Source organism: Rhododendron vialii, chromosome 13a (assembly GCF_030253575.1).
Source record: "Rhododendron vialii isolate Sample 1 chromosome 13a, ASM3025357v1".
Taxonomy (NCBI): Eukaryota; Viridiplantae; Streptophyta; class Magnoliopsida; order Ericales; family Ericaceae; genus Rhododendron; species Rhododendron vialii.
This window is the reverse complement of record NC_080569.1, coordinates 23,857,219-23,871,294: the sequence shown is the minus strand read 5'-3', so window position 1 is coordinate 23,871,294 and position 14,076 is coordinate 23,857,219. Positions and strand designations below refer to the sequence as shown.

Here is a 14,076-nt window from a genome sequence, read left to right as displayed (position 1 = left end):
TGCCTCAGATTTCCATTCTGAAAGAAATGCTGCTGACTGTGTTTTTTTTTGGATAACGGCCGACTGTACATGGAGTAACACAAGGCTGTTCTTGAAAGCTAATTTTAACATCTATTAGACCATCACTCTGTCCATCAAAAAGCAATAAGGTTCCATTTAGTGCAAAGAAAATCATAGATGAAAAAATGGATGGAAGAAATATAGGAAGTTGCAACTCATTTTCAACAACTTTATGTTCCAATTAAAACCAACCAGAAAGCAATAAAAACTGCAGTGGAAATAACCTGATCAAAAAAAGGCAAGAAACTACATAACTCTGTAACAAATCAAGAAGCAGTAAAGCAATACATGCACAAATCAATTTTTACAGAAAAAATCTACCAAAGAACACTGCAATGTTCTTTTTCTATGAGATACAGAGCCAAAACAAGTATTGAGTTGATGTAAACAATCAACAAAGCTTTCCCGATAATTATAAAGGAGGAATAGATACACTTGACAATCTTCAAATTGGCCTTTAACTTCTCATGTTATCTGTGGTCTAGTTCAGCAATTGATTCTTCATTCACAGGCAATGTCATCGGCTTGTCTATAGGCCGGTCCGGCTCAAGGCCTTGGAGTGCGCTTGAGGTTGTTCTGTTCCGAGCAAAGAATGCAGGTTGTTGAGGTAATGACATGGTGGAATAGCTGTTGAGCATCCGAACTACCTTTGCCATGGAGGGCCTCGCATCTGGATTGGGTTGGGCACACAACAAGCCGATATGGATGCATCGATTGACTTCATTTCTTGAATAAGACCCTTCCAAAGCTGGATCCATCAAGTCCAAGGGTGTTCCATCTTTCCAGAGTTTCCAAGCCTATAACAGCACAATCATAATGTGATGATAGGAATATACCACACGTGATATGTTCTGACATCCTTGAGCAAAGAAATTATTGAGAAAGTGCATTGTATGATGTAGGTGTGAAGGCCACCATGCTCAAGAAAGTCAAAATGATCAACAGATTCGACTTTGTTGTATATTTTTGTGGGAATACTTTATGAGTAAGTACCATTGTTAATTTTGACAGAAAATAATGCTATGATCCCCAAGCATGCACTCCTTGTCATTTTGTTCCTTGAAGGTTCATTTTTTTTGTTCGGCTCATAAGGTTTCGAATTGAGTCAACTTGATGCAATTTCAAATGTCCTCTAAATAGTAAGTATTTATGAAATAAACTGATTATCGCTAAAATGCGTATCATGTGCCAGTTGGTGCTAATGCTTCAATTCTTGTCAATTTCACCCCTAACTAGAATAATTCGTTTTTAAAGTGGTTATTATCCAGAATAAGAAATAAAAGCATAATTCACATAATTTATTCGATGGGAGGTAATTTCTGATGTAATCTCATTTGAATGTTTGGATGACATAGGATATCATCCAAATTACTCTTTTGTAGTAAACACTATACCATTATGTTGATCAATGGTAGTATGAAAAAGTAAGTCCAACTTCAAAGAAAATTAAAACAACTTTCCATTCATGATTTCTTCTAGACGGTGGAATCATGGCACTCAAAATTACATTTCAGCTTTTTCATAGGATTCCTACAATTCCAACCACGACCTTCCAACATTTAAACGCCAAGTTTATCTAACTCTAACTTTTGGCAACGAAAATGTCAAAGACACATAACTTAGTTACTTAGGGACTCTAGGTACTTCTACAAAAACCTCTGCAGCCTTTATTTAGATCTGTTTATGTAGCCTACGTCTAAACTCTAAATGCACTGTCAACACCAACATGAGGTCAAAACTATCTTGGTTAGTCTGACAAAATATCTTTTTGAGCGAGTCCCTATCATTGTGATTTGTACTCCAGTATAGATATAGATTAGAACCAGTGTTCTAAAACTCGGAAATACTCGGTGAGTACTCGGTGCCTAGCCGAGTAGAGTTAGGGCTACTCGGTGGGAATTACTCGGCCAGCCGATTACTCGGCATTACTTGGCGAGTACCCGGCGAGTACCGATTACTCGGTAAAACGAGATTACTCGGAAGTGGGGAGAAAATCAAAAAAAAAACTGAAAAAATGGGGTAAAATGCATAATATGTTAAATTTGAAGGGTCGTTAGTGTAATTTCAGTATAGTTTTATACTTACCCTAATCGAGCAAACACATTAATCAAGCTACTGCTGCTGTTCCAACGTTGAACTTTGTAATTGACTATTAATTTCGTACTTGGTTTGATTTGGTTTGAACGTTAAACTTTGCAATGGACTAGTAATTTTGTACTTAGTTTCATTTGGTTTGAACTATGAACATTGAACTTCTCATTATGCATTATGAAAATCATTAGGGGAACATATAAAATAAAAAATCCAAGTAATTTCTACTCGCCGAGTAATCACCGAGTACTCGGCCTACAAGGTACAAGGTGGCCAGCCGAGCGAGTACCGAGTACCGAGTTTTAGAACATTGATTAGAACAATCTCACTCAAATTGAAAACTTTGCAGATATTGACAACATATTCAACTTCAGAATAAAGTGACATGGAACACATACTTCAGGAGCCATAGTTATATTACTCTAATGAGAATGTAGGTTTTATTACTTACATAGCTCAGAAGGTTCTCAACACAATCGGGGTTGTAAAAGCTATTGGTCTTTTTGCCAGAAATGATTTCCAAAAGTACGACACCAAAGCTAAACACATCAGACTTCACGGAGAACTGTCCATGCATTGCATACTCCGGAGAAATGTAACCACTGCAGTCAACACCATGAGTCCGCTCAATGAAATCAGATAATAATAACAAACTCTAGCACCAAAATCTTAGTATGCATCTCTACATGATGATGCTTTACTTCAGATCACAAAGGTCATAAGAGCTGTCCCTTCCTAGGCTTTGACCTTTGTTGGAGTCTCATTCCCTGCCCTTCCCCGAAGCTTTCGGTAATTGGATTCAGAAAGAGAACTATATATACCAACATATATTCATGTAGACATATATGTAATCTATTTCATTTATAATATAAGAAATGATGTTTAGAGAGGTTGCATAAAGCATGCACCCATTAACTCCAGTTATTAAAAATGAACACATGAGGTAAGGGGGACATGGGCTTACTATGTTCCAACAACTCGACTTGTAACTGCTTGAGTTTGATCCACACCGAAGATCCTAGCCATGCCAAAATCTGAAATTTTTGCATTCATAGCCCCATCTAATAAAATATTACCAGATTTAAGATCCCGATGTATAATTCGAAGTCTGGAATATTCATGAAGATAGAGCATCCCCTGAGCTATCCCCTGTATGATCTTGTAACGTTGTGGCCAATCCAACTTCTCTTGTTCTTGTGAATCTGCCCATTGACAAAAATATGAGTTCAACTTAGTTATAATGCAGTTTTTTGCCATTGTGCACATGCATTAAAAAATACAGTAACGTTTTTACAGGCGCCAAATTTTTATTTTTTTTAACAGAATTCTAAGCAGAAAATGATGTGACTTCTGCAGTCTTTACATTCGTAAAGAAAAATTGTGGCTTATAAACTTCTAAAATGCCACAGCTACTGGCATATTGTTCCGAATGTTTTGTTTTTCATAAAATACCCAGCTTGCAAATCATTTTGTAATGTCACTGAATTCAAGAATCCAAAAGAGTTATCCATTTTCGTAATGCAAGCACAAGCACAGGACTAAAACTAAGGGTTTCATCTCTTGGATTGCATGCCAATCGTGTGAAAGGAAAATTCCTGTTTACATGAGGAGAATGTGATCATGGTCCTCATGGAATGCATATCATATTATGAAACCGAGTAAAGGACACCATTAAGGAACAGAAAGACTTAGGTTTGCCAAACCAAATAGGAACTTGTCGAGGCTTTTGTTGGGCAGAAATTCATAGATGAGTATCTTTTCTTCTTCTTCCGAGCAAAATCCAAGTAACCTCACTAGATTTGCATGCTGGATCTGTGCTATCAATACCACCTCATTTTTGAATTGTTGTACACCTTGTCGTGAGTTTTTAGATAGCCTCTTCAGAGCTACCTCTTGTCCATTTGGAAGTGTGCCCTGAGAATATATAAAATGCAATGCACGTTACATCAAAATATGGGGTAAATGTCACTTGAATCACCAACCCTGTGAAACATGGGATATAAAATACAATCACCCAACAAGGGTGGGGAGGAAACGTGGAATGACCAATCCGGGTCCCTAGATAGTCCCCCTCCTTTGACCCCTAACAAAGAAGCCATCAGGTTGGATATAAAGTTTTTACGCAGTATGAGAGTAGGTCCCATTCCATCCCACATTTCAAACATGAAGAAAAAGACGAACGCCACTTCACCCTTATGATGATGGACTCGATAAAACGCTGTGTCGTAATAGTCTAAAAATAGACTACGTGTATGATAAATTTAAAGAGGAAAAATGGTATTTTGGTAATCAAAGAAGGGGAACGGAAGGGAGATATAGCAAGGATAGAGGGGAGGCTGTCAGTACTATATCCCCTCCTGGGATATACCATGGGGACCACAGATAATTGCTCTTCTCATCCATGTAACAATCACCGGATGAGGGTGGGGCGGGATGACTATCCGAGGCCATAGATAATTCCCCTTCCTTTGACCCCTAACAAACAGACCCTTAGGTTGGATATGATGCTCGATAAAAAGGCTGCATCATAATAGACTACATGCGCGTAAAGCATCTTAAGAGCGACTGCACATGGAGGATGTATGGAAATATAAGTCTTACATCGGTTGGTTATAGCTAGAAAGGTGGTAAGGTTCATCTCCTTTCCAGGGACTATATGCCAGTGCATACTTTTATTTGCCCAGCACCAGCATTCTGGCGCGTGAAATTAGGGACTCCTTATATAAATAATTTTGGAATATTTGTAAGCTGAGGTATTTGAAATGGGACAAGCACAATTAGATGCAGCAACATACCTTGTAGACGGGACCAAATCCACCCATACCAATTTTGTTATCATCGGAGAAGTTGTTTGTGACAGCTCGAATCATGCTCAAATCATATTGCAACGACCGTAATGTTGTAATTTCATCCTTACCTGTTCAAATCAAATGATCAATCTGATTTAGATCTGCCACTGAAAGGATCAAACAAGAGATTATATGTTTTTCTCTCCTCTCCCTCTCTTTCTTGTCTTACTAGCAAGTGGTTTACTAGTGAAATATTTCTTCCTTCTCTTGCTACAAAGGAAACAGAATCCGATGACACCAATTGGGCCAGCAACACCGACAAGTACTCGCCATAAGATTCCCCCCTTTCCTACACCCAAAAAAGACAACGATCCATACATCAGATTTTAGTTAGCAGAAAAGAATAACGCCCAAAAACCCACTAACAATTGAAATCAGAATCCATTTATACTGCAATGAGAAATCAGTCCTACGATTAGTCGAAGTGCGCGCATTGTTCTAAAAATTGGTCCTAGGCCGTAGGCGGTGATTTGTTGCCTCGCCTAGGGGCCTAAGCATTGATCTAGGCACCAGGACGATTAATCAGCTAGGCAGCTAGGCAAGAGTAATTGGCTAGGCGGAATTAATCGGCAACTTAGGCGGATTCACTGGGGATATGAAGATGAGGAGGAGTAGTAATTGACTAGTGATTTTATACCACATGGTTTCATTTGGTTGTGAACGATAGCATTAAACTTTGTAATTGGCTAGTTATTTGGTACTTCCGTTTTTCATTTTTGATTACTCAGGTGTCCGAACCAGTTTTTGCACACATTGACTAATTCTAGAGAACCAGTCTCATCACCGGGGTTCCAATTAAAATCAGAGCAAAGCTTTGTATGGGCTGACCCATAAGAATTGACAGCACCTAAGAAGCTCAGACCTAAGGAGGAAACAATCACATAAGTCCAAGTCTTGACCGCTTGACCACTAGGCCAACCCCTTGTGTTTACTACTTAGTTTCATACTTTCATTTTGGTTTGAACATTGAACATCGCTTATGGATTGCCTAACTCTTTGGTTTTACTTAGTTTTCATGTCTCTACTTTGGATGTTATTTAATGACTTGTTCTACTTATGTTGCTCTACCTAACTCAAAATTTGGAAGGGAAGGAGGAGAATATTTTTAAGAAATAAAAAAATAGAAAATTCACTAATCTCTAGGCGGCTAGGTGGTCCTCATACGCCCAATTACCGCCTTAAAGTCTTTTATAACTTTGTTGCGTGTAAATTGATCTGGACACATAGCTGAACTTTTTTTCGCATAAATTAACATAGACACTCACCTGAAGTAGGGGGAGGCGGCGGAGGGGGAGGCAGTGGCAGAGGTGGCGCCAGCGGTGTTGGAGGGGCGTCAAGTGAGTAAAACTGGTTCGTCTCATACCTCACATTACAACTCGTATACAGAACTCTCCCCCCATGTTTTCCGTCACAGCAATTCCACAAATTCGAGACAGCCGCCGTTATACATCTGTCGCAATCTGCGCTAGTTATGTCCGGTGTGCATTGCAATAGCCCATACAACGTCTGATTCGCCGTCAAATTGAGTTCTCCAGTGGCGAATTTCTTATATCCCAACTGGGTTTTCAAAGAATCCCGAGTCGATAACTCGCCCATTAACTTTTTCAGCGACTCGCTAAACAGTCCCGGCTGCTCAGTGACGTTTTCCGCCCCGGGCAACATGACGTTGTAAGTTATATCCACGGCGGAAAAGATATAGGTGTCGGAGTAACGCAGCATGCACTCGTTGTACCAGATCGAGGCCGACTTCAACTGGGGGCACCTTCGTAAAACCTCGGTACTAGCAGCGGTCACGCAGTCGTCACAAGCGGTGGAGGAAAGATCGCCGCGGCAGAGGAAGAGGCCGTAGGATGGGTCGGGAAGTCCTTTTCCGGCGGTGTAGTTGAAAAAGCCATCAGGGTCAGCGTTGGAGAGGGCGATGAGGAGGTAGTTGAGGTTTGTTTCGTAGGTGCTGCTTGGGGAATACGTGCTGCTGTTTGGGCATAGGATGGCACTGTAAGTTGGGGTGGCTTTGGATGTGGGGCCGAGGCTGAGAAAGTGAAGAAGCGTGAGAAGGAATGAAATCAGGATGGCCGAGGAGAGGTTGGAGGAGGGTGAAATCATGGTTGCTGGAAATTAGTAGCCAAGGTAACTGTAGCCTTTAGAGGAATTAGGCAATCTTCCTCTTGGGGGCGTAGTAGTATTAGTTTTCATGCAAAATCAAAAGCATGATCTGGTTCAGACTTCAGATGTGTTATTGATCTCTTCAAAAAAAGATGTATTTTTGATGAGGAAATGGGTAGCGGGGATGGATGCCCATGGCATGGCTCCGTCGACTTTTCCATGTTCAAGGCTTCAAGCAAAAGTCCCGTCAATGAAAGCCGTGTGGAATTATGGGCACGCGGGAAAATCAGGGGACAGTGGTGTGCAGTGGAATTAATGACCACTTGATGGTACCTTGTTCTGAAATCACAGGAGCCATGGCATGCCCAAGAATATTGACCAAAATATGGTAAGGGTTTTCAAGTTTACGATTTTACCCCTTTTCTTAACAGCCAACAACTTTAATTATTCTCTCTCTTCCTTTACCACCTTGTATGTCTCTCTCCTCTTTTAACAGAAAGTCTACGTTCACCACATATGTCCACTCCACGTATGTGGAGTTTATTCCGAATCCTACAAAAATATAAAAAAATATCTATAAATTTAAAAATAATTTCTTATGGGGTCTTGTAAAAAAAAAAAAGTTTCAACGGATATTAATAAGTATTTTTTTTAAATTCGTAGGGTAAAACTGCTTAACTGCTCAACTTCGCCTTTGTAAATTTAGGAAAAATACTTATTGATATCCGTTGAAATAGATTTTTTATAAGACTCTATAAAAAAATTACTATTTGAAAATTTATGAGTACTCTATTTTTTTGGTCTTGCAGTGGGCGCCATATGTGTGAGGTGGGCATGTGTCGTGGAGCTGTAGCATTGTCTTCAAACATGTACAACGTAAACTCTTAAAAAATCGCGTGTATCGACTGTGAGTCTAATTTATGTGAACAGAATCGTGGGTCTTGTAATTTCTATAAAAAAATATGTTTGAATTTGTGTTCTTCTTGTTCTTGATTTAAACAACTATGTATCTTTTTATACCCGATGTAGCCTTTATAATTAAAATAGAAATAATGGTTTTTACTAATATCCGATATAGTCCTTTATAATTCATGACTTGCTCTTTTATACCTCAAACAATAGGGACAAGATTCTTTCAAAAAATATGACTTGGTCCATGTTTACAGAAAAATTGGCCTTTAGTAATACCTGACGTAGTTCTTTTTAATTAATGACTTGCTCTTTTATACTTCAGACAATAGGAACAAGGTTCTCTAAAAAAATATGATTTGGTCCATGTTAACAGAAAGATTGGTCTTTACTATTACTCGACGTTTGTCATTAATAATTAATGACTTGGTCCATGTTAACAGAAAGAGATCTTTACTAATATGCGACATAGTCCTTTGTAATTAATGATTTGCTCTTTTATATCTAAGATAATGATGAGTCATATGGAACAAATGGAACAAGGTTCTCCCAGAAAATATAACTTGGTCTATGTTAACAAAATGACTGGTCCTCATTTTTACTCGACGTAGTCATTCATAGTTAATGACTTGCCCATGGAGTTAATGGTCATAAACCTTATTTTCTTTAATCTCCAAAAAAAGTAATTCTAATACTATAAAATCTAAATCCACTTCCTTTTTGAAATCAACAGCATAATCGGTGAAAATGTTTGATTTCGAACTGTTTTCAATCTCATTGCAAAGGACACAAACTATTAGAAATGATAAGCTTGGTGATATAAATGAAAAGAAATTGCGACAAAATGAAGTGAGAAGAAGAAGAAAAGGAATTGTATTGATAGATTGGATCTGGAACAAATGGGAATGTTTGGTCCTTATTCTCTCACTACAAAATTACTTGCCCTCATCTCTCACTCATCTCCCTTTCTTACAGTTGAAAACTAAAAAACAAACAGAAAAGGAATAAAAGAAAATGATAATTACAGACGGATGGCTGAGTGATTTTCCAATCTCGATCAGTTTCGTTAACGTTTGACGAAGAGAAAGGCCCAAGAACACCGTTGATCAAAATGGGTCCACCAAGAAACAAATCCGAATTCGAAACCAACAAGTTGTTAATCTCAATTAAACTGAGTCTCCTTTGTTCAGGGGAGATTTAGAGGAGGGTGACTGTGGCGGTGAAGCCGTGTTTGCGGAGAGTGGGGGAGGCGACGAAGTAGAGGTTATGGGGAAGGGGGGTTTGGGGTGATGGGATTTGGTTGAGTTTTTGTGGGGAATGAATGGATGCAGAGATAAGAGAGCGAGGGTTATGGACATGACGAAGTAGAAAGGGCAGCGCTACCAGTAACAAGGATCTACCATTGTTGAGAGAGAAAGACTTGGTGAGAGAGAGATCTGCTTCTTCTTTTATCAGGAGTGATCTATGGGAAGGAGGGGCAAATGAGTCTTCTCAAGTCATGGTTACCATGTTTGTGGTTATTATTTTAGCACTTACCATGTATGGGTGATTTTGAAACTGTAGACCATTAAAGTGGTAAAATGACCGGGTCTCCTCCACTGTCCCGTAATTGTCCTGTCGGCAACAATTATTATGAAGGATTTAGGCATGTTAATGGATCAGATTCGATCCGAACTCGATAAAGTTGATTCGATAATTTGAATTCGGTAATCTAAATACGGATCGGATCGGATTGGATTAAATCTGTTATTAATCCGAATCCGAACTTTATTATTTTTATTTTTTTAAAAAAAACTATAAATTTTTTATTTTGAAAAAAAAAATGTTTAAGAAGTTGTATTTTTATTTTAAACTTGTATTTTTATTTAAATTTTTTTTTGGAAAATATTTTTTTTTTGAAAAAAAATTGTATTTTTTTTGCTAAAATTTTTGAAGTAAAAAAGTTTTCTGATCGGATCCGAATTTATCGGATTCAAATTATCATTATCGAATTTAAGTCTTATTAGATTCGGATCGAATTCTGGATCCAACCCATTAACAGGTCTAGAAGGATCCCACCAAATTTTATGAGATATCGAACGTTTTACTAGTACTAATGGTTTCCGTGCTGTTATTATGTTTCTAGACGAATTGGACAAGTTCGCCAGGTACGTTTTTTCGTGCGAAAATGCCAATGCATTATTGGAAAGAGAGATGCTACACACGCAGCAATCTGTGCACAGATTATGCACAGATGCTACACACGCAGCAATTTGTGCACAGATTATGCACAGATTTTGTTGTGGGGCCCACTACGGGTCCCACACAAATCATTCGAGCCGTTTATTAAATGTAAAATATTTTTTCGAGGGTCTCCATAAAAAATAAGCTCAATCCAATACTTACAGGTGCTTTATCCAACTATCTAACTTTTCTTTTAGATTTTTAGATAATGAAAAGTTATATAATTGGATCGAGCACTTATAGGTATCGGATTGAGATTATTTTTTACGGGAACCTTTGAAAAAATATTTTACATTTAATGAACGGCTTGAATGATTTGTGTAGGACCTTTGGTGGGTCCCGCAATGAAATATGTGCACAATCTGTGCACAGATTGTATGTGTGTGTAGACTTTATGTATTGGAAAGGATTTGGTTTTATAACTTAGACGAGCTATAAAAGTACTTGGGCAAATTTCACTTAGACCCCCTAAGGTATCTGACAATGACAGAAGGTAGTCCTTTGTTTTCAAAAATGACAGAAACCTCCCCTATTTCACAGTTTGGGTTTCATTCCGTTAGTAAAATGGACGGAAAATGTACGAAAAATGAAATCTTCAATTTTATTTAGTTCTATAGTTATCTTAGGGCTCTTATTGAAAGTCCTAGAGCAAAAAATTAATTATGACCCTTTAGGATAAAATGATTTGAAAAATAAGATATTAGTACCGATTCAAACGGATTAAAAATTGAAACACTTAAGTAATTTCTCTTCATTTGGTTCTATGGCTCTCTCAGGGCTCTCATTGAAAGTCTTGGGGCCAAAAATTAACTATGACCATTTAGGATAAAATGATAAAAAAAATAAAAAATTTCGCACCGATTCAAATGAATTAAAAATTGGAGCACTTAAGTATCTGTTTTTCATTTGGTTCTATGGTTTTCTTAGAGCTCTCATTGAAAGCCCTAGAGCGAAAAATTAATTATAATCATTTAGGATAAAATAATCAAAAAAATAAGATTTTCGCACTTATTCAAACGAATTGAAAATTTGAACACTTAAGTATCTCCTTTTCGTTTAGTTTTATGGCTATCTTAGGGCTTTCATTGAAAATCTTAGAACCAAAAATTAATTATTGCACATTAGGATAAAATAATCAGAAAAATAAGATTTTGGCACTGATTCAAATGGATTGAAAATTGGAGCACTTATGTATTTGTTCTTCATTGAAATCCTTAAAACCAAATGAATAGCAAAAATTTAAATACTCCAAATTTTAATCCGTTTGAATCGGTGCGAAGATTTTATTTTTTTAATCATTTTATTCTAAATGATCATAATTAATTTTTGGATCTAGGACTTTCAATGAGAGCCCTAAGATAGCTGTAGAACTAAATAAAATTGAAGATTTCATTTTCCGTCCATTTCACTAACGGAACTAACGGAATGAAACACAAACTGGGAAATATGGAAGGTTTCTGTCATTTTTGAAAACTAAAGGGCACCTTCTGTCATTGTCAGATACCTCAGGGGGTCTGAGTGAAATTTGCCCAAAGTACTTTTTAGCTTTGCAATAATGCTATCCACACATATATTAGGAATAGATCTTGTACAACAACCTGCGTGGCAAAGAAAAATGGCCCCACACACACTCTCTCTCTTAACTTGGTTTGTTAATGAGAACCAATTTCTAATGAGCTCTAACTGAGTGGAGCACGAACTCATCAGAAGTGCCTTGTGCCTTATTTGGAACACTTTTTGAAAAATATTCTTTAAAAGATTCTCTCTAAATTCTCTTTATTTTCAATCATTTCTCTTTATATCTCTCTCCACTTATTACTTCTACTACTTTTTAAAAAAAAAATTCAAAAAGTATTCCAACCACGGCATTGAAGTTTTAAACATCATAGGTCGAACAAATCAAAGTTTTAAGGCTTAACGAGTTTAAAAAAACACTCAAGCTTGGTTTGTTTATAGAATAGGCCATTCTCTAACGAGTAACGAGTTATTAGTGTTAGATTTTGTCCCACTTCGCTCATCTAAGCCTCTCAAACTTGGTTAATATATTCTAGAAGCTACTCCACCTGTTGTCAATTGGTTTTAGGTTGGAACCCTCCAAGAAATCTAATATGGTATTAGAGCTAGATCTTGGATGGCCTTACATCTCGTGAGAGAGTCTTTGTGGCCCGAAGCAAATCTCCTGATCAGCTCAATTGGCACCTTCACATACATTCGGGTTGTATGTGAGGGGGAGTGTTAGACTTTGTCTCACATCGCTCATTTAAGTCACTTTAGCTAGCATAGTGGTGGCTCCAGAAATTCTAAGAAGGGTGTTCAGAAATTTCTACTGCCTTTAAAAACCACATCTATCATGTACACACAAATTTATCTTGGTTATATATATTGGATGGATTTGTGGCTGATTTTTTGGTTGGGTGTTCAAATTTTTTTGGATAAAGTGTTCAAGAAGGGCTAAACTAAAATAAACATAAAAATATTACATGTATTCTATAATTATAAAATTTTGGGTTGTTTACCTAGATACCCATCAACGTTTACCCGTTTTTCACGCACACTCTCTCGATGAATTCTCGCTACGGCTAGACACCCCCTCATTAAAGTTTTCGATTGGGGACCTAACGCCGTTGGATAGAATGGCTGAAAAGACCAATTTACCCTCTCTTATATATAGGCAATACTTATTCTTTTTCTTCCCGCACCTCATTCTCTCCACCACACCCGACAACCCCTTTCTCTCTCTCGTACCCCCACCCTTCCTCCCACCACCACCACCACCACATTGGCCGCTACCTCGCAGGCTGTTCCCCCCCGACCGACTCCTCCTCGCGTGGCGCCAACCTCCCTTACGCGGTGACTTCACTTTCGAGATAGAATTCGTCGATCGATAAGTCAAAATTAACGGCAGTGGAGTAGGACGTTATCGGCGTTGGAGTTAAGGAGGGGAAATCAAAGATCTACTTACGGCTTCGTGGGAAAAATAAGTGTGATGATTGGGCTTTTGTTTGATTTTGTATTTCATTCTGGTTAATAGGGCTCTTTTGTTTTGATTTTCTGATGCTAATAGGGATTTTGTATCTGATTCTACTGGTTAGTAGGGATTTTATATTTGATTCTGATGTATTACGTTGATTTCAAGTTTGATCTGTGGGTTTTTTTTGTTGATTTTGAGTTTGATAGGTATAGTTTTTGACTCAAAAGTTGCTGGGTCTAGTCGATGGTGGTGGTCTCCGGCGTCCATGGTGGTTGCAGTTTGGAGGTGCATAAATGGGTTTGCTTTGGGGTGTGGGTTCTCTCTCTCTCTTGACTGTCGGATGCATGTGGTGATGGACCAATGGATGACATTATGGGAGAAGTAATTGATGGAAAAATATTTAAGGAAGTGTATAGCGGTGATCAGTTGTGCTCCGGTTGATGGGTGGTTGTCGGCAAAAATGGGTTGGTTTGGGTGAAAGCCAAAATGGGCTTAGGAAGAAGAAAATCATTAGGGGCAATATTGGAAGATTGCACCACTTTTAAAAGAATTTGGGAGGAAAATTTAATGGATCTAAATGGAATGCTGAGGAAAGGGGTCTAGGAGAAAAGTATACTTTGATGAGGAGGTCTGGCCGTAGCGAGAATTTGTGGACGGAGTGTCCGTGAAAAATGGGTAAACATTAACAGGGTGTCTGGGTAAATAACCCTAAATTTTTTTGGGATCAAGTGACCACCATTGACTAAGGGTGGAGCAGCCACCTATTAACACGAGTTCGAAGTTGAGCAATTAGGATCATTTTTTCATCGTAGCACTCTCAATGTAACCTAATTGCACCCTAGTGAGCACTCTCACGGCCTGTTTGGCTAG

General features: G+C 38.1%; 1 protein-coding gene across 3 annotated transcripts; it reads right to left on the bottom strand.

Moving 5' to 3' along the window:
• Window positions 1-286: 286 nt before the first annotated feature.
• Window positions 287-7,416, bottom strand: LOC131313378 (cysteine-rich receptor-like protein kinase 10). Of its 3 annotated transcripts, XM_058341666.1 has the most exons (7): window positions 6,266-7,416; window positions 5,170-5,289; window positions 4,947-5,068; window positions 3,855-4,065; window positions 3,116-3,353; window positions 2,603-2,753; window positions 287-857 (listed from the first exon to the last, which is right to left on the bottom strand). In XM_058341666.1, the coding sequence occupies exons 1-7, from the start codon at window positions 7,101-7,103 to the stop codon at window positions 531-533; spliced, it is 2,007 nt and encodes a 668-aa protein (XP_058197649.1). In that variant the 5' UTR covers window positions 7,104-7,416; the 3' UTR covers window positions 287-530. The 3 variants fall into 3 exon arrangements, with proteins under 3 accessions (XP_058197649.1, XP_058197650.1, XP_058197651.1); XM_058341667.1 differs by lacking the exon at window positions 5,170-5,289 and having other exon boundaries at window positions 6,266-7,236; XM_058341668.1 differs by lacking the exon at window positions 5,170-5,289 and having other exon boundaries at window positions 6,364-6,480.
• Window positions 7,417-14,076: the final 6,660 nt, after the last annotated feature.

Bases quoted from the DNA above. Each gene is read 5' to 3' on its own strand.
- LOC131313378 (XM_058341666.1), bottom strand. From the start codon at position 7,103: ATGATTTCACCCTCCTCCAACCTCTCCTCGGCCATCCTGATTTCATTC. The intron at 4,066-4,946 runs GTATGTTGCTGC...ATATATTCTCAG, and splicing joins GATTTGGTCCCGTCTACAAG to GGCACACTTCCAAATGGACA. The intron at 3,354-3,854 runs GTTTGGCAAACC...GTCAATGGGCAG, and splicing joins CCTCGACAAGTTCCTATTTG to ATTCACAAGAACAAGAGAAG.